The sequence below is a fragment of the Trifolium pratense genome, linkage group LG7, assembly GCF_020283565.1.
Source record: "Trifolium pratense cultivar HEN17-A07 linkage group LG7, ARS_RC_1.1, whole genome shotgun sequence".
Lineage (NCBI taxonomy): Eukaryota > Viridiplantae > Streptophyta > Magnoliopsida > Fabales > Fabaceae > Trifolium > Trifolium pratense.
The window spans coordinates 31,583,733-31,603,405 of record NC_060065.1 but is presented as its reverse complement, the minus strand read 5'-3'; the positions used below and the strand labels follow the sequence as shown (position 1 = coordinate 31,603,405).

General features: G+C 33.3%; 2 protein-coding genes across 8 annotated transcripts; one reads left to right on the top strand and one right to left on the bottom strand.

Moving 5' to 3' along the window:
* The first annotated feature begins 990 nt into the window (after window positions 1–990).
* Window positions 991–11,713, top strand: LOC123897930 (protein ROOT HAIR DEFECTIVE 3 homolog 2). Of its 2 annotated transcripts, XM_045948753.1 has the most exons (22): window positions 991–1,349; window positions 2,322–2,388; window positions 2,546–2,648; window positions 3,472–3,542; window positions 4,260–4,323; window positions 4,404–4,469; window positions 4,581–4,628; window positions 4,721–4,783; window positions 4,874–4,930; window positions 5,165–5,323; window positions 5,434–5,502; window positions 5,590–5,681; window positions 6,192–6,270; window positions 6,599–6,764; window positions 7,274–7,398; window positions 8,082–8,344; window positions 9,047–9,143; window positions 9,259–9,429; window positions 9,512–9,616; window positions 10,602–10,696; window positions 10,809–10,905; window positions 11,218–11,713. In XM_045948753.1, exons 1-22 carry the CDS (start codon window positions 1,196–1,198, stop codon window positions 11,500–11,502), a joined length of 2,496 nt encoding a protein of 831 aa, XP_045804709.1. In that variant the 5' UTR covers window positions 991–1,195; the 3' UTR covers window positions 11,503–11,713. The 2 variants fall into 2 exon arrangements, with proteins under 2 accessions (XP_045804709.1, XP_045804708.1); XM_045948752.1 differs by having other exon boundaries at window positions 1,049–1,349; window positions 4,404–4,628.
* Window positions 11,174–19,054, bottom strand: LOC123897933 (CBBY-like protein). 6 transcript variants are annotated; one of them, XR_006805142.1, is made up of 13 exons: window positions 18,651–18,990; window positions 18,472–18,521; window positions 18,274–18,337; window positions 17,770–17,815; window positions 17,574–17,642; window positions 15,450–15,511; window positions 14,524–14,604; window positions 13,792–13,946; window positions 13,603–13,687; window positions 12,855–12,998; window positions 12,551–12,671; window positions 12,296–12,447; window positions 11,174–11,311 (listed from the first exon to the last, which is right to left on the bottom strand). XR_006805142.1 is itself a non-coding variant. In XM_045948760.1 (12 exons), exons 1-11 carry the CDS (start codon window positions 18,935–18,937, stop codon window positions 12,554–12,556), a joined length of 1,164 nt encoding a protein of 387 aa, XP_045804716.1. In that variant the 5' UTR covers window positions 18,938–19,054; the 3' UTR covers window positions 12,151–12,447; window positions 12,551–12,553. The 6 variants fall into 6 exon arrangements, 4 of the variants coding, with proteins under 4 accessions (XP_045804716.1, XP_045804717.1, XP_045804715.1 ...); XR_006805141.1 differs by having other exon boundaries at window positions 17,770–17,818; window positions 18,651–18,989; XM_045948760.1 differs by lacking the exon at window positions 11,174–11,311 and having other exon boundaries at window positions 12,151–12,447; window positions 17,770–17,818; window positions 18,651–19,054.
* Between the last annotated feature and the right edge of the window lie 619 nt (window positions 19,055–19,673).

Sequence of the window (19,673 nt, the reverse complement as noted above, 5' to 3'; positions counted from 1 at the left end):
AAAAGTATTCCTATATAAAAAAAAAACAAGAAAAGTAGGCAATTGTTGTTAAATTGTTATTAAATATGGAATATGGATAAGGCCAAAACAAAAGATAATAATAAATAAAAAAGAAAAGAGTGGAGTTACATTTAGGATAAAAATGGGGATGTGTCCCGTGAGCTTAGCTCAGTTAGTATGAACATCATACTATATATGCATAATGCATGAGTCCGGGTTCGAATTCAGGACACTCTACTTATTCACTTTTAAAGTGAATTTTCTAGCCATTATGCTATTTGACAACAAAAAAAGATGTACTTAAGCCACTATGTTTGGTTTAGTAGTGAGATATTCGGTAATACGTTATAAGTCCTGAGTTGGATATAAAACTAATCCTAAAAATAAAAGTGATGTACTTTTTATTTTTATCGCCACTTCACCTTTTATAAAAACTCACTCTCGTCTGTATTCTTGTTTGTTGTTTCGGCCGTAAAAATATCGTTTGTCTCATGACCATTCTCAACAAATAAGTTGACGGAGTCGGAAGCTGGTAGGATCAACAAACGCTAATCCTAAAATAGAAACACAAGTTTGCAAGCGACAAACCTGTCAGATAAAAGCTCTGAAATTCATCAGACATTTGGAATCCACCAATAACCAGGTCTACCTTATGAGATTTACCGCGATTTTTACCACGGCCCTAACTACTTTGAATGTACAAATAGCGGCGTTCACAATTCAGTTGAACAATAACGCCAACATCATCATTAACAACAACTTTCAACGACATCATAGAGGTAAAAAATACGTTACTTCTAAACTCGCAGCGGCGAAGAAAAAATACATGTGTAATTTTTTACTCAAAGTATATACAATTAAATTCTTAAGGACAATTTTTATTTTTTTTGGTAATTACCGCTTAATTTTTTACAAAATCAAAATTACTCCACATATACTAGTAATATTTTAGTCATTATGAAGGAATGAGTGGGTTGGTTGATAAAGAATGTGAATGGCACGTGTAGTTGTTTATAAACTCGTCAAATAGAAGACAACACAACAGAGACTCGCGTGTTCTTTGTATTTTTCTTTTCAGCACCAACACACAAATAGTCACACCACAATCAAAGTATCTACAGTACTAGTATAACTATATAACTTCCAATCTCAATTTCTTAGATCCAAACTTCACAATTCAACCATCATCATCACCATGGCAACAACCGTCGATTGCTGCGCCACTCAACTCATCGACGGCGACGGAGGTTTCAACGTCACCGGTCTTGATAACTTCATCAAAACTTCAAATATGTTTTCCTGTGGTCTTTCTTATGCCGTTGTTGCTATCATGGGACCTCAAAGTAGCGGTTAGTTTTTTCTTCTTTCTTCTTTTATTCAATTTTCAGTTTATGTTATTTGCTGATTTGGATTTAGTTATTTCGAACTTCAATTTTTGCTTGATGTTGATTATGAAGTTGTTGAGTTTGAAATTGGATCAAATGATCGATGAGTTTAGTGATTATTAGTAGTTTATTTATGTTTTGATTGCGTTTAACTAGGGTTCTAGTTGGTGATTTAACTGAAATGAAAATTTTAGTTAGGTTTTTGATTTGATTGAACTTTCAAAGTAGCGGTTAGTTTCTTCTTCTTCTTCTTTTTTCATTCAATTTTCAGTTTAATGTTCAGTTTCTGTTATTTGCTTATTAGGATTTAGCTTTTTTTTTTTTTTTACTTCAATTTTTGCTTGATGTATGATTATGAACTTGTGCTTCAAATTGGATCGAATGATGGCCGAGTTTAGTAATTGTTAGTAGTTTATTTATGTGTTTTGTTTAAGATTAATTAGGGTTTAATACTTAAGTACGTTGATTCAACTGAAATGAAAATTTTCGGTTAGGTTTTTGATTTATTTGAACTTTGGAAGTGACTTGTGGTGATTTTTTTGTTTCTTTTTTCATTTAATTTTCAGTTTCTGTTATTTGCTGATTCGGATTTAGCGGTTTTTGAACTTAAATTTTTGCTTGATGTATAAATTATAATTATGAACTTGTTGAACATGGAGTTGGATCGAATGATCGATGAGTTTAGTATTTGTTAGTAGTTTATTTGTGTTTTGCTTGCGCTTTGCTAGGGTTTAAGTTGGTGATTTAACTGAAATGAAATTTCCGGTTAGATTTTTGACTTGATTGAACTTTGAAGTTACCTATGGTGAAAGTAATTTTTTATAAAAAAAAATTTACTTATTTTTTTATGGAGGTTTAGTGGATTGTTAACTAATTAAGTTTAAGTTAATATTTTTTTTGTTTGTAATGGTTTATGTGTTTTTGTTGTGTGAGCAGGGAAGAGTACCTTGATGAATCATCTTTTCCACACTAGTTTCAGAGAGATGGATGCTTTTAGGGGAAGGTTAGTTTTTTGAATTGATTGAGATATTATTGTTGTGGGTAGAGAAATTAACATTTAATAAAGGAGAGAGATGAAAACTGAAATACTGATTTTATTTTTTGTTGTTATTTATGTTTCTTTTATGATAAATGAGTAATTCAATATCATGTTGTTGCAGATCTCAAACAACCAAAGGTATTTGGATAGCTAAGTGTACTGGAATTGAGCCGTGCACAATTGCTATGGATTTAGAGGGTACTGATGGAAGGGAGAGGGGTGAGGTAATAGATTCTGTACTAGATGTTTCTTCATACCCTGTTACAAATATTGCTTTATGCATGGTTATCAAACAAGATTCAAATCGTGAATCGGAGGACCTATTGTCTGAATCGTGAATCAAATCTTATTACGAATCGTAAGATGCATTACCAATTACAACTATGACGTTTTCAAGTGAAAACAAGTGAAATAGAAAAACTATAGGCTAATATATCATCCACTTACCTCAAAAGAATTTGAGATTCAAATCATAAATCAATTGACAAAATAAAAGTGCTCAGGGCTATGCGAAATTGATAAACAAAAGTGGCTGGCTAGTGGCTACAATAAGTTTAGGTGGTGATTCATTAGAATGGATCACGATTCATCTTAATGTATCATAATTCAAGATGAGATTCATGTTCAAACTTGATACACACTAGAGAATTCTATCCATTTGATTTAGTTTTGTATCGTATCGAGATACAACTAATATCCATCGTAAGATATTGATAACCATGGTTTTATCCACTAATATTAATTATTTTGGATCATTGGTTTATTAGTTATTTTAGATTGCCTTTAGGATATTTGATAAGAACGACTTGACAGTATAAGAAAATACTGAAGTTCTCATGTGTTTGGTGTTGACACATGTCAGTATAGCCCAATTTTGTTAACATTTTTATGGATGTTCTAGCTTTACTTTACTGATAAGCCTTTTTGCATATTTGTCTGTTTGTAGTTATGTGCATGGGGTACATATTTGATATTATCGAGCTTTTATGTCTCTTTGTTTCTTGTACATTAGAGCTCACTATTGTTTTATTTTAATTTATCTCTCAGGATGATACCGCTTTTGAGAAGCAGAGTGCTCTTTTTGCTTTGGCAGTATCAGATATTGTTCTGATAAACATGTAAGCTTTTAGGCCTAGAATGGTGCTTTATAATTGTTAAAATGAATGAAATTTTGGGGTGATCCTTAAATTTAAGCACGATGGTAAATTATAAGTTTTTAAGCAACTTTACTTTCAAATTGCAACTTCTTTTTTTGCAGTCCTTAGAAACTAGCTTGACATAAGTCTAGGTGGAATCAAACAAATCTCTCTGTTTAACTTGGTATATTTCATGTTCGTTATATTCTTGCTTGCAACTTATCTACTTGACACTTGGATCATTGACATTGTATGTATACTAGTGGTTGTAGGACAAAATGTAATGTAGTATATTTCATAATGCAAGGTGTGGAAGTAGATGATATACATAATGACATTTTCCTTTTCCCCCCGCTTCCTTTCTTTGGAGACAAATTAGTTGTCAGAATTAATCAGAAACTAAAAGAAGCTTTGTTTCTTGGGTTATATGTGCTTAGAATAGACTTATATCAGACCATTCCATTTTCGACAGCCATTGAGAATTTTATATTGGGATAAAACTTGGGAATTGTTGTATAGGTGCTGTTGATGCTAATTACAATGTACCATGTGGATTTGATTTTTAACTCGACTTTAAATTCGAAGTTGTTCTATTGATATTATTGGATACATAATCCATGCACTGAAATGTAATCAGAGCAAAGTAAAAACAGCGCCTAAGACACTATATCTAAGTTTTGTCCTTTATTTTATGGACAGGTGGTGTCATGATATTGGTCGTGAACAAGCAGCCAATAAACCTCTTTTAAAAACAGTTTTTCAGGTAGTTTGCATCCATGAATTTGCTTCTGTTTGGTATTCAATTTTAGAATTTATACACTCTGACCTTTCTTTTATTTTTAGGTCATGATGCGTTTATTTAGTCCCCGGAAGACAACATTGCTTTTTGTTATACGTGATAAAACAAAGGTCTATCTACTTTATCCTTTATTGAGAATGCGTCCTTCAGTTCTGTACTTCTATTCAGTTCTGTACTTCTATTCTATGATTTCTCATGTTTGTTTCTTTCTTTCTACACAGACTCCACTGGAAAATTTGGAGCCTATTCTAAGAGAAGATATTCAAAAGGTGTTTTTATTTATTTCATTTCTTAGTTTTTTTCTTTTATTTGGTTTCTTAAATTATTTAACATCATTTTAAACCTGATATGAATTCTTCAGATTTGGGATTCAGTTCCAAAACCTCAAGCTCATGTACACACTCCTCTTGGTGAATTTTTTAATGTAAGAATATCTATCTATCTCCCTGTTTCACATGCACATTTAATTGTTTATGTATATTATGTGGCTTATGATTAATGACTTCCTTTGAAGGTGGAAGTTACTGCTTTGTCAAGCTATGAGGACAAAGAGGATAAATTCAAAGAGGAGGTACCCTTTTAGTCATCACTTTGCTTTAAGGAGTTTGTTCAACTTTTCTCTTTATTTCTAGAATGATTTATAATTCCTATTGCTTCCAAACTGGTCTCTTGATGGACAATTATTTGGCTATAAATATGCATGCAAATAATGATTTTTTAAATTTTTTGCATCAAAACTTCTTCATCCTGAATTCTATCTTATATGTGCTATGGTGTAGATCACATTGTTACGCTTTTCATACAGGTTGCTCAATTACGACAACGTTTCTACCATTCTATAGCTCCTGGAGGTCTTGCTGGTGATCGCCGTGGTGTTGTGCCCGCATCTGCTTTTTCTCTTAGTGCACAACATATGTGGAAAGTCATACGAGAGAACAAGGATCTTGATCTCCCAGCTCATAAGGTTTTCAATCTGTCATTTTTCAGATATAACAGTGGTTTAGTTTCCCAAGAATTTGATATTTTAGGTGCAATAGTGGTGTGCTTTTCTTATGGATTTGCATTTTATAACAGGTAATGGTTGCAACTGTGCGTTGTGAAGAGATTGCTTATGAAAAGCTTAGTCAACTACGTTCTGATAAGGTGTTGATCCATATCCCCTCTACTTTACCCATCTAAATAGCATCAGTTATTTTAAAATCTCTCACCATCTGAATGAATTTGGCTTAGGGTTGGCTGGAGTTGGAGGAAGCTGTTCAATTAGGTCCAGTACAAGGCTTTGGGGAAAAATTGAGCTCCATTATTGATACCTACTTTTCTCTGTAAGTTCCAGATGCTGGTTGACTTAATTATTCAATCTCAAAATAAACATGTGTTCAATAACTACTACTTGTTTGATGTTTAGTTTCTGAGTTAAATAAAAATTTCACCACCCCTAATAACTCACGTGTATGTGTACGAGTCATTGAAGAAGTGTAATAATTATTGGAATTGAATTGAATTAGGGTTTTTTTGACAAGTTTCTTTACCATGTTTGGAGTTTTGGCTAGTTTTGCTTGCTGTTGTGTCAAAAGATATATGTGTGAATAGTAACAACACTCCCTATAAAAGGAAAGAGAGAAACAGATTTGGTTGAATGTGTTACTCTAATCCGCATTTGTCCTGGAAGCTTACATGGATGTAACTAGTCATTAGAACTTATAGAACTATTTGACGTTGAGGGTATATGTTTGGCATATATTAGTTTTTTATTGTTTAATTGTGTCCAAAAGTTTCATTTTTCTTTTTTTTTATAATTATTTCCAAATGGTGATAATATATGCTTTCAACAGATATGATGAGGAGACGATCTTCTTTGATGAATCTGTGAGAAATGCAAAACGGAAGCAATTGGAATCAAATGCATTGGATGTAAGTCAGCCTGCTACCTCTTAAGGCTTTATTTATATTTTAGTTTTGGGTTATGATCCATTTGGGCTGAATTTTGATAAAGGGACTGTTGAAATAAACTCAAGCCTCTTTTAAAATATCACGCTAAGTCAAACCACTACTATTTTATTAAAACAATTATTTTGGGTGTAGAGAAGTGCAGAAGTATAGCTGGGTGGAGAATAAGACATCTTAAAAGAACACAATATTGAAGATAGAGTATAATTATGTACCCTAAAAAAATGTATCCTAGATCTTTCGTAACTCATTAAATTTTCATATAAATTTTGGTTTTGCTTCAACTTTTCAGATAGTGTACCCCGCATATACAACAATGATAGGGCATCTACGCTCTAAAGCTTTAGACGATTTTAAGACTAAGCTGGATCAAGCACTAAACAATGGAGAAGGATTTGCTGCATCGGTTCAAACGTGGACTCACTCTATTCTGCTTGAGTTTGATAAAGGATCTGATGGTAATATACATTTTCTTTTTAAATTTACATCAGCTTTCATTTGGCCATTCCCAACTGACATTATTGTTACATTTGCACATTATTTGTACATTTGCACATTATTTGTACATTTGCTGTGTTGTGTGTTATAAAATACATTATTTAATCTTCAAACAGAATCTTTAGGAACTTATATCATTCTTCAATTCCATAGATATAGAAAGTCCAGCTCCTGATTTGCTTTTGTAGGTGGTCTATTTTTTTTTTTCTTTCATAGTCATATAAATAAAAGGAAAGAAAGAACATTACTTACACCTTTACACCAGTCCATATTCATCTCAAAGTGCATCATATAAGTGGTTCATTCTTAATATGTCTCCATAAGGTTGCTTTAGAGGAACATATTATTCTCTCTTGCATGGTTTTACTTCATATGGAGTTGCTAATTCGTCTCAGCCATTATGTAAACTGTTTTATATAAATGCTCTTTCTTACTTATTGTTTGTTTTATCATTATTTGCATTTTTCAGATGCTTCTGTAAGACAGGCTAAATGGGGTGCTTCAAAAGTGCGAGATAAGCTTCGTCGTGATATTGATTCACATGCTTTAGCTGTGCGCAATGCAAAATTATTGGAGATAACGACTAATTTTGAGGTAATATTGTTGTTGGTGCAATCACCATCAAAGTCTTTTTCGACTATGTGGGTCCGGCACTTAAATCAAATGATGGGCATTATGAATGAATTTCTCAAATTGACCATATAACTTTAAATCTCTCTCAGGCTCTAAGCTATAAGTTAGTCAATTGAAATTAAAGTGCGTAGTAAAATTAACTATTGAATTAACTGATAAATATAAATAACATCATGACATGGAATGACTTTGTCTATTTTTTTTCTTTTATAAATACTTTGCCCTCTGTTTTTTTTTTGTTTATATAAATACTTTACTCATTTTTAAGTATATTTATTAAATTAAATAGATAAAACAACACATTTATAGTTTATGGTATAAATTTTTACCATTAATAATATTATACTTTAAGCTATAGGCTATAGGGTAAAAATGAGAAGAAGAAAAAAGAAAGGCTATATGGTCCTTCAAGGAGTACCTGAAAAAAGCTATAGGCTAGTGAGTTAAGATTGTTTACTGAACACTTCTCTTTTTATTAAACAAGCTTATAAGGTAGCTTCTTGATGTTACCAAACAAAGCCTTAGTAGTTTGACCTTTGGTTTTTCTTGATCTTCTCTCCTCTAACAATTGGACTACTCTCTATTTAGTAATCTGTGTCTGCAATATATTTGTCAACCACTGAATTATATATATCATTTTGCAGAAACAACTGGCCAAGGCATTGGCTGAGCCTGTGGAGTCCCTCTTTGAAGCAGGAGGAAAGGACACCTGGCTTTCAGTAAGAAAACTTCTTAAACGTGAAACTGAAGCTGCTGTATCAGAATTTTTGGATCGCGTAGCTGGTTTTGAGCTGGAAGAAGAAACTATTGAAAGTATGCAACAAAGCTTAAGAGACTACGCTAGAAAATTGGTGGAGAATAAAGCACGAGAAGAAGCTGGAAAGGTTCTGATTCGCATGAAAGATAGGTAATGTCTGTTGTTGAAAAGATATCTATAGTTAGCTGTAGTATTATACAGTACTTTGTTTACAATTCATTTATTGTTGGTTACAAAAAAATATATCTACTGTTTTTACAAATTTACCCTCAAAGAGACAGAATTAGTTAATGCTTCCATCATAGTATTTATTGTTGGTTACAAAAAAATGTAAATTAATTAGGGGCTTGTAAAAAGGGGCAAAGAAATTTCTCTAAAGGGTCTTACATTTATTACTGGGACAGAGGGAGTAAAATTTGATCGATTTTAAAATCTTGGAACTTGAGAGTTGTAATGATAGTCCACTATTTTCCCTCCATTCCTAATTATATGAAAAACTGGATCAAACAAAGTTGATGTATTTGGTCCAAATTTTGAACTAAATACATCAAAATCCTTTCGCTCACGAAAAATGTATTGGGCCAAAGCATTTGTTGAAACATTAAAAATACCTTGCTTTAAATAATAATATAATAATGGTTTTACAAAAAATTTGGTATATTAGCTTATCCACAAAATGAGATATGGTTTGGTTGTTATTCTTATTTATTTCCATTTGTTTATTTTGGAGGGTGCCCTTTACTGCACCTGTACCTTTTCTATTATGATGAAATAAATTACATTGTTCGAGGTGGATGTTATTCATTTTCTGATTTAATTTTGTGACTTACTGGTCTGTATAATAATTTTCAGGTTCTCTACAGTGTTTAATCATGACAATGATTCACTCCCTAGAGTTTGGACTGGGAATGAAGATATCAGAGCTATTACAAGAGATGCTCGCTCTGCGGTAATTGATAGCTACTAGTTCAACGATAATCTCTCAACTTGCTCATACTTGAAATTATATTTGTCAACAACCCTCTTTTTAATCACCATGTATAATGTGTTTTATCATGTAACAGTCTATGAAGCTTCTATCAGATATGGCTGCTATACGATTGGATGAGAAGCCAGATAATATTGAAAGAGTACTTGATCTGTCGCTTATAAACAAAACCAGTGCAGCAGCATCTTCCCAGTATACAGATAGAGAAGTTTCCATGGATCCACTGGCTTCAAGCACGTGGGAGGAGGTACTATATTGTGTGTGATATTTGTGCTTCTACTAATGTTGTTGTCGCAGTTTTCTTATGTGAGAATCTATGTAAAATGTAGGTTTCTCCTGAAGATATACTTATCTCTCCAGTGCAGTGCAAGTCTTTGTGGAGGCAATTCCAAGGTGAAACTGAGTATACAATTACACAGGCTATTGCAGCTCAGGTAAAATCATTAGATCACGTTCTTGTCTACATTTTTCGCTTACCCTTTAATATTTGAATTTTTCTGCAGTTTTGGCTAACTTCTCCGTAGTTTGAGATATAAAACCATTTATACGCTTTAGCCTAAAAGCATAAACACTTCGAATATCCATTATTTGGTAACAGAGCTTCTATGATCAAATTGTTAGCAAGCTTGATGCTTACCACCACTGTTTTTCAAAAATAAAGTTAAATTCAAAGTACAGTGGTCATAAGCCTTGTCCACACTTCAAGTGAAAAAAGCTTGTGCGTGGGGAAGTGTTAGAAACTTTAACGTTTTGGAGAGTTGGTTCATGACAATGTATACAAATGAAATCATTATTTACGAACTTTTAGATACAATAACAGAAATACAATAAATGCATCATTCAATGCGCATGCAAGTCCAATAACCCATGCAAGCTTGCATACTGGATTAACTAATATTTTCTGTAGATAACAAACTAGTCTTGTCTGTCTTGAACACTGTTTTGAAAACTAAGCCACAAATTAAACTAGTCGGATTTTAAATTTTAGGTTGAACTTGCAAAATTTCGTGTTTTTGATTTGACTGGTTTAACTAGTCAGATTTTTAAATTTTAGGTTGAACTGTGATTGAATTGGATTATTAAACTAAAGCACCAATCCAGTTTAGTGTTTAAAACGTTGGTCTCATGGCTTTGATTCTTCAACATCCTTTGCTGTTATTTTCTGTTCTTGTTGCACTTGTCCATTTTCATGATAAAATCGGTTTGGTTGGAGTATTTCTTGCTGGTAATATGACAATGGTGTATGCTACTAGATTTCGGCTTTTTTCTGTTTATTAGCCTTTTATTTTTTTACTTTCTGTTTTGGTTAGCTACACATTCTATGAAAATGCATTATTCTCCTCTCTTAAACTTGGAACTAATCTGATTCGAGACATACTGACAAGGTGCTGTTTGATTTTTTTTTTGTTCTGAATTCAGGAGGCCTACAAGCGGAATAACAATTGGTTACCTCCTGCATGGACAATAATGGCAATGGCCATATTTGGTTTTAACGAATTTATGATGCTTTTAAAGTAAATATTACTTTCTACAATCTTAATTTTGAATTTAGATAATTTCATTTTTGCATTATATCATGCTCTTTTTTTTTCATCAGTTTAATTACATCTGCCGATTCTTAAACAGAAATCCTCTCCTCATATTGGGTCTATTTGTTGCCTATTTAATCGGTAAGGCCCTTTGGGTACAATTGGACGTAGCTGGAGAGTTTCGACATGGCACTGTGAGTATAGCGGACCTTTTTTTCCTCCCATAACTTGCTTTTTTCTTGCAGTTGGATGCTGAAAGTTCCTTGTGATGGTTTTTCTGTCCAAACACATTCTTCACACACACACAGACACCCCTTCAGAGGCACATTTGTCGTAATTTTTTTAAAAAAGGACTATTTTACAATGCAAAAAATTATGTTATTCACTATATATAAGTATTGTACTTTGGTAAGTAGGATTTACTAGTTAAATAATTTGCCTTGTGGACATTGATTGAATGCTATTCACTGTCTTATTTTTTCTACTTGTGCATATTTTGTTCACAGCTGCCTGGGATACTGTCCATTTCGTCAAAGGTTTTTCCCACAGTTATGAATCTTCTTAAACGTCTCGCCGAAGAAGCTCAGGGCAATCCAGCACCTGAAAGAACAGAACAACATCATTCAGATCAGACATTCAGAAATCAAACGCAAAAACCTGACTCAGTATCAAGCTCAATCTCCAATTCGGGTCTATCTAGTGTTGGCTCATCTGATGGTGACAGTGAATACTCAACCACAAACTTGTCTCAGAGGCAAAGAACAAACATTCCTCAAGCTGAATTGTCATGATAACTTACATCAAAGAAGGCCGGGATCAGAATATAATATGCACTTGTTAGTTACTTTGAGGGATCAGTTTTGTAATTTACCGCTATTATATATTTTGCTTATCTTATTTACTGTAACGTGTAAATTTATATGATAATATGAAGAACCCCTATTTGGGTTCCGTTCTGATCATCTTATCCTCACCGAGCGCATGAAACTGAGAAATTCTATTGCATATTCTGAGCTTTTATAGTTTGCTACTATATTTCTTCACCAATTCAATTACTTGACTGATTCCTAACAGATTTATTTCGTTAAGAATAAAATAAAAACATAAATTAATAAATCTAATTTTTCTAGTCTTTAAACATGCGTCATTAAATTCTAACATATTCTAGTCAAAAAACTGATGTTAACATATTTGAGTTTTGTAAGTATAATTACTTATAAACTCTAACTTAAGTTTTGATTAGAAATTTATCTCCAGACTTGATTGTTAACTTTAACCTTATTGTGTAACATACTTTTACGTGAAAATATTCATTATTTTGTCAACACACTAAGCTGCATGAGACATTTTTGACTCATCCCTCGTGCCAAGTTCAAGTGTTAAATTGAGAAATACATAATCATCATGTATCTCAAAATTCTGTTCAGATAACATCAATGACTCATAAGAATGGTATTTCCTTATGCTGTTAAAAGCTTACCAAAGCAAAAGTCACATACAACTAAAGTGCCCCTCATCCTATACTGTGGTGGATTTGTTAACGAAGAACCAAATTTCAACACAAAATTATAGGAATTATCGTACCAGCAAACATTGTCTCTGAAGACACCTATCTTAAACTCTTTCTAGATGCACATTCCTTTTTCTTGCCAGCTTCAAATCCAGAACAAGGTGAATATTTTTGTTCTTATTTGCCAATTTCTTGGGCAATGTAATCAATACAAACTCTGGCACAACTGCACAGGATAATTAGTAAGGGAAACTATTCAGTAACATCACAAGTTTGATTCATGCAAACGATCATGTTAAACAATTGGAATTGCAGCTAAAAAAAATTACCATTCAATCCTCTGGTTGTGTCTTTTGGCATAGATTGCGTAATTTTGAAATGGTAAGATCTGCACCCCCAAACCCATCCAGAGTGGCAATTGCTAACGGGAACTCAGCTCTAGATGTTAAACTGCAGGAAACAATTACAAATAAGAAGCAGTTACTCCATCAGGAAACAGCTACAAATAAGAAGCAGTTACACCATTTAATTTTTTTTCTTCAACAATTAAGGAACTTCTGTTTATATCTGCAACAGTTATCCATACATGTTCACTGAATTCCTTCACTGAACTTCTAAGAATAAAGCAATCACCTGCTCCGTAGAACAACACATGGCATACCCGCCCGTTCAGCTCCAGCTACTCCAGACTGGCTTCCTGCAATCAGGACACAGTTGCAGATAGGTATCCCTGCACGTTCAGCTCCCGCATGTAGCGCAGTCACAATCTTATCTAAACTGGACAGATGATCAACAAATTAAATGATATTTGAGTTTGACTATAACATTAGTATTTAACTATGTTATTGAGATCCAGATTAATCATTCATTTGCCAATTGATAAGCGTTGAAATGTTAATATATGTTCATAAGCTCTTATTCTGGCTAGCTTAAAAATAGTGTTTTAGAATAGCTGAGTTGACAGAGAAAGATAATTCAATATGCCTACGCAAATAAATCACAGATTTAAGGAAACACTTTTTAATTGGTATTCAAAGTTATTAATTAATTTAAAATCAAACATGGAATTTTATAGAAGCTGACAGAGCACAAGGATCACATAAATCTGAAGGAACACTTTCTATCCACTGTCTCTAAAAAGTTCTTTTAAGATTTTCAGTTTCTTGGCCGTAGTTATTTGGCTTGCCCTTGTCCAAGATCAACTGTAAGCTGTTACCAATAATCTTTGGCATTATCACTTTGTACAACACAATGAGCATTAATTCAGCTAACTTAGGGGATTGAGTGTTTATCTTAACAGTATACACAACAAAAATAATAATGAACTAATGAAATCTTATTATTATTTTGTGCAAAAATAAGTCTAGTGAAATGAACTAACCTTTCGGATAAGCTGGTATCAATCGTAACACTCAACTTTAGTGCGGATGCTACCTCTTTTGCTAGTCTTTGTCTCTCAGCAGCAGCTAGACAAAACGGCAGAAATAATAAGCACCACAGCAAACAACAAAGTGAATTATATGCCTTCATGAGGTACACATACATAATGTACAACTCAAGAAGTATATACCTGCTCTTGTGGCTTCCTTGGAAAGCTCTTCATCCAAACCAGAGGCAATCACCTTACCTGAGACGAGTTGGCCATGTAAACTTTTCTCAGCCTCTGTAATCCCCACAATAATCACCTTTTTGCTTCGATCATTACCGAGCTTTTCAATTATGGTCCTAAAATTTTTGGTAACACAAGGCAAAACAAAGGAAGTATTAGTGTGCTCACGTTCTCCCTGGGAAACTAAACATGTACGCTAAACAAGCAAAGAGCACAAATAAAAATAGTGGATTGTGAACCTCAGATCCCCTCAAATATTGAAGTTTTTATAGAGCTCAAAGAATATCCATTATATTAAATTTCAATCCATAAACCATGCAACTTCATTTAGCCTACTTCAGTCATCAGATAAAGATTATTTTATATAACTACAAGAAAATACCGAGTTAAAAGGAGAGAGAAGAGGCTAAAGAGGAGGGGGGAGAGAGAGAGAGTGAAGACAATGAATGGAAAGGTGTACAAATTATGTGCATTTTTCTGTATCAATATATTTACAAAGACTAGCATACCTTCACTTAGGTATTCGACAAGTATGACAGCTGAAGACCAATTAGTCCTCTTACAAGCTAGAGTGTACTCATCATGTGTTCTAAGTTTATGCAAAACAAACCCAACCACAACCATCCCCGCCACTATAACATTGTCCTAGTTAGTACTATACAATTGTGAAGTTTCAAAACTAAATATAAGTACCTCGCAATATTATCACCGTTTTTAATGTAGGCTGTTAATATTACCACAGGAATTCCTTCATTGTATGCATCATCAATAAACCTGTTAATGGAGATGTTACTCTATGTTAAGAAAGAAAACAGATTAAAGTCCCACAATCATCCAAGTTTCAAAACTTATAAGTATCTAAGAGACATATGAAACTTTTAAAGAGAATTAATGCACACAATTGGAGCATAGATCAATATTAAGAAGCATAAATGTAGATCAATATTCAAAACTCTGATATTATTCACTAACTAATGTGAGGTAACAGTACAGTACATAAATGTAGTTACATACACAATTTACAGATTCAAAGAATCCCTGAACTTTAGGTTGAAAATGATAACCATGATATCTACTCTAACTATGGAAACCACCACATTAAAAAATAAACTGGAAGTAGGAAAGAATCATAGATATATAAATTATAATCAACACTCTCCTAGGTGGAGTATATGCCATTTGCATCTTCTTGCTACATAAGCATGCCATCCTAGGACCCCACAAGGATTTCCTAAAAATGGCACCAGTTGATCCTTGGGACACAGAAGAAGTCTTGATGATATGCCTTCATTAACCCTTGAAATTTCTCTGTTTAACTAATGTGCATTTTGCTACCCTAACTTTGCCCAGAAAATGTAGCTCCTTCCCCATAAATAAAGGACAACTTGGTGCTATAAAGCTCCTACTATGGTGGGGTCCATGGAAAAGCCCGGCCTATTAGTGATCTATTCTATTTGCAATAAACTGAGTTTGCAACTCAATCCTGTAACCTCTAGTCACGCGTTCATCAACGAATAGGAGGTAATGGGTGTGTATTGTAGATTCATATTAAACGACACAAAACAAATTAAACACACGATTTATACAAAATCATATTCAATGAATGATAGATAACTCACTGTTCAACACCAGGTCGTAAAGGTAGACTTGTTGATGTCACAAACTCTTCCAAAGCCTTTTCCTGACAATATGTGATGCAAAGTTATATAGGATGCTTTACAAGTTCTTGTCATCTTATTATCAAGCTATCTTATCCTCAACACGAGTAAGCAGAAAAACTAGTTCACCATTTGGGGAAGGATTTTAGCCTTTTAGGGCCCGATTGGTTCGAGGTAGATGGAGGGGAGGGGTAATCTTGACAAAAAAATATTTCTTTTTATTAAATCATTTTTTCAAAAAAAAAAACAAAAAAAAAATTATTCTTGAAAAAAAGAAACAAAATTTAAAAACAAAATTTTTTAAAATGTTCCCTCATAATTTAAAATGTTCTATGAATTTTAAATATTTCTTTTGCCAATTTAAAACGTTTTTTTAACCAATCAAATCTCTCTAATAATTGAGATTTTTTGTTTTTGTTTTTAAAGAATAAAAAACGCTTTTTTTTTAATAAAAATAAATCTTTTTTTGTCAAGATTACCCCTCTCACCTCATCTCCCCTCCATCTACCTCGAACCAATCGGGCCCTTAGGTTATTGGGATATAAAATCTAATTCCTCAACGGTTCAATATCAAGTAGTAACTAATCACTTCAAATAGCTCATGATACCGGTATCTTGGTTTATGGCAGAGTCAGTGTAAAATTCATAGAGAAAGTAGAAAAATCAATATTTTCTGGAGAATCGACAACCTATACCATGTACGGAAAGTCGTAAATACAATGTTTTAGCGAAATAATCCATTTTTTAAAAAAGTTATCATAGAAAACTTTAGATTAAATTATCTTTCATCCACATTTGCAAATAGACAATAACTTTACTGTTTTTAATGTATACAAACAAATTGCGTGTTTAATTACACACTCAGAAAACTAGGGGGGGGGGGGGGGGGGGGGGGGGGGGGGGGGGGGGGGGGGGGCAGCACACTTTAAGGAACAAAACCACAAACCAAAGCACAAGACGTGCCGTAGAAAGTGATCAAGCACCAGTACACACCAGCAAGAGGGAGACTCTACCAAAAACACCTAGGCACCAATAAGCTTAGCTCTGTGACAGTAAGCAAAAACAACACTACACAACCCAGCCATACCACCTAAGAAAGGAAAAAAAAAACCACAACAAGAGCCACATCCTGTCGATAGACAAATTAACCCAAACAAAAACAGAAAACAAAAAGCAGCTAAACAAGAATCCAAAATCAAAATTCTTGGGCCTGAATTTCCCCCCTCACAATCAGGATTCATCTTGAAAACCAATGTGAGATGTCTAATGGAAATGATTCATTCCCAATTACAGGTCTATATTTATTCCAAATTCATTTGACCTGTCCCACGCTCAAAATATGGTGTTTTGTTTTCACATTAACCAGACAATCTGAATCATGAAATACAACTAGTTTTGGTTTTTACCATAGAGGTTGATTCTACTTCTAATACCCATATTGATGATCTATAAATCTTAAGACAGTCTCCCTCATAACACTTCCTTTGTTTGCTGAGGTGCATCAAACTAGTTTGGCCTTTAAAAAAGGTGCAATTTTCTGTGAAAATGCGTAAGAAGATTAAAGGGAAACTCAGGATTAGGTTGCTGTTGATGTAGCTTTCTTAATTTGATAATTTCTAAGTCTTCGTATATTACCAACTCCAAATGTTGCTTCTCTATACAGAAGCTTCAAACAGATTAATCATCTAAGTACCACTATATTTTCTAATTAATTGTTGCAAGGTAAAAAGGTATGTTTAAACAAAAAGTAATTTCAATGCTTTTGATCATATTGGACAACAATGGACATACTTCTGTCTAACAAAATACTTCATTTATATGCCAAAGATATAGTAATGGAGATATCTATTTCTTTTAAGAGATGGAGAGGTCCTATTAGGGAATATATTCTAGTCTTCTCAAAGTATTAAACTAGAGCCATAACGGATCTTTCATTAAGCATTACAAAGAGAACGTTCAGTCTTAGTAAGAGCACATTAATTAAATACATGTAATATGCCTCCCTGTCCTCATATACCAAATTAAAATCTCACATTAATCATTAGAGGTATACAATTCTACAAAATTAAGTGTAAGAACATTTACCTTTGCCTGTAAAACACTTTTTGTGAAGAGTCCCTTCTCATTTGTGGGCAATGACGAAGGCCACCCGATCTGTATGTTAGAAACAATGACAGCAGAAGAACATGGAGTAAGTAATGTTTGAAATGAAGAAAACAAACAAAAATACCAATAAACCTGCTTTCTCACCCATACTACACACAAAAGATAAATAACTTACTCGATTAAAATACAAGTATAGCATCTTTTCCTCATCTGCAGCACTTCTTCTGAAACGTTATTGTAAAATGGTTTACAAACAAGCGAAGCAATGTATGTATTCCTTCATATAAATTTCCACCACTCATTGATTCAATACCACACCACATATGTTTCAATATCCAATTTATGTTACCAGTTCTAGATTCCTAGTAGTCAGAAAACACATGCAACAAAGAGATCTCGATTGTTAGTTGAAGATCAGACAACTTCTATTACGAAATGTATATTTTAAAGTCGAAGCCGATTTGATGAAATCATAAAGACCTGTCTGATCTTAATCTTACAAACGAGATCTGCAACTATGTGACTGCACAGAATGACAGAATCCAAATCCTTACCAAACAAGGTTTCAAAGAAATTCAATGCATTGATTGACATGAATTCATGAAATCTAACTGTGCATCACAATCTCCATTAGAAACATGCATAAGCAAGTAATAAACAATCAAAAAAGTTAATAAACCTCAAAAGATCTGAATAGACAGGTTCGTTCCAGCTTGCACAATCTAGGCCAAATTTCTCAAATGCTGCAAGCACAACATCAAAATTGAAAATCACAACGCGTTACAATCAATGACCACAGAATAACACTCACAAGCACATAGAATATCGAATTATTGATGAACAGTGAGTATAGTGCACAGTATAATTGTTCATATACCTTTATTAAACGCTAAACGATTCCCTACACGATATGCATCAACAAGAACCCTAAAAAATCAACAAACAAAAAGCAATTAACAAACGCAACAGTTGAAACGAAACAAAACGCGATTAAGCTAAGCAAAAGCGAAACTGAAACGAGATTGTTCGAATAAGGAATAGAAGTGAGAAATTCACCCGTCGACTTCGAGAAGAACAGCGAGGTCTTGAGAATCGATGTGACTGTCATCGGTGGATGAAGCGGAGAAGACGGCGGTGGTGTGGCGCGGAGATTTACCGGGAAAAACGAAAGGGGAAAATTGATGTGAAACGGAAACGGTTACGGGAGATGCAATGGGAAAGTGACACGTGTTGTTGTTATAGTTGAATGTGTTTGGAATACGAATGCGTTGAAGAAGAGATATATGCGGAGAAAGAATTGAACAAGAAGTTGCCACTGTCACTGAATGCGTTGTTGCTGCCATTGGTAACAGCTACTACTACAACTTAGCTACTACAAGTAAATTTTTCTTCAAGTCTTATTAGTTATAAGTACTTACTGCAATAGACTTTTTTTCACTTACTTTTGTAAATTTTTCTTCAAGTCTTATGCGTTGAATTATTTACTTATTTTGTTACTGGGCAAACAGTCCTTTTGATTTTTGTCTTCAGAAATGTATTGAAAATATCTTTTGGTACAATTTTATCAACTAAATATACTGCCTAAAAGGATATTATTGGAGTGGTCGATGTTCAAATTTCGGATTCCACATTTTTTTCACATTTAAATGTGTGAGTCTAGCTACTAGGCTACTTGACAAATTGACTACCTAAAAAAATATTTGATGAATAAAATGACCAATAAAAAATACACCCATAAATATATTTACAATTTTGATCATTGTAATATTATAATGACAACCTCACATTTGGAGACCAAGATAATTGTTTACTCCAAATGGTAATATTTAATACTACTCATCGAGACAAATCTAACAATATCTCATAAGGTAATATTTGTCTTTATACATTTATACATTAGTAAAAAAAATATGTTTATGGTCAAATTATTACAATTATTTTGAGAGAGAGAGTATTATTTATCAGAGTGAACATTCTCAAACTAAAAGATAAATAGATAACAAAGTGTTCAGAGAAAGCATCCCCACTTTATTTCAAGACACTAAATTCAACTTGTAATAATTGCGTTCTAACAAATAC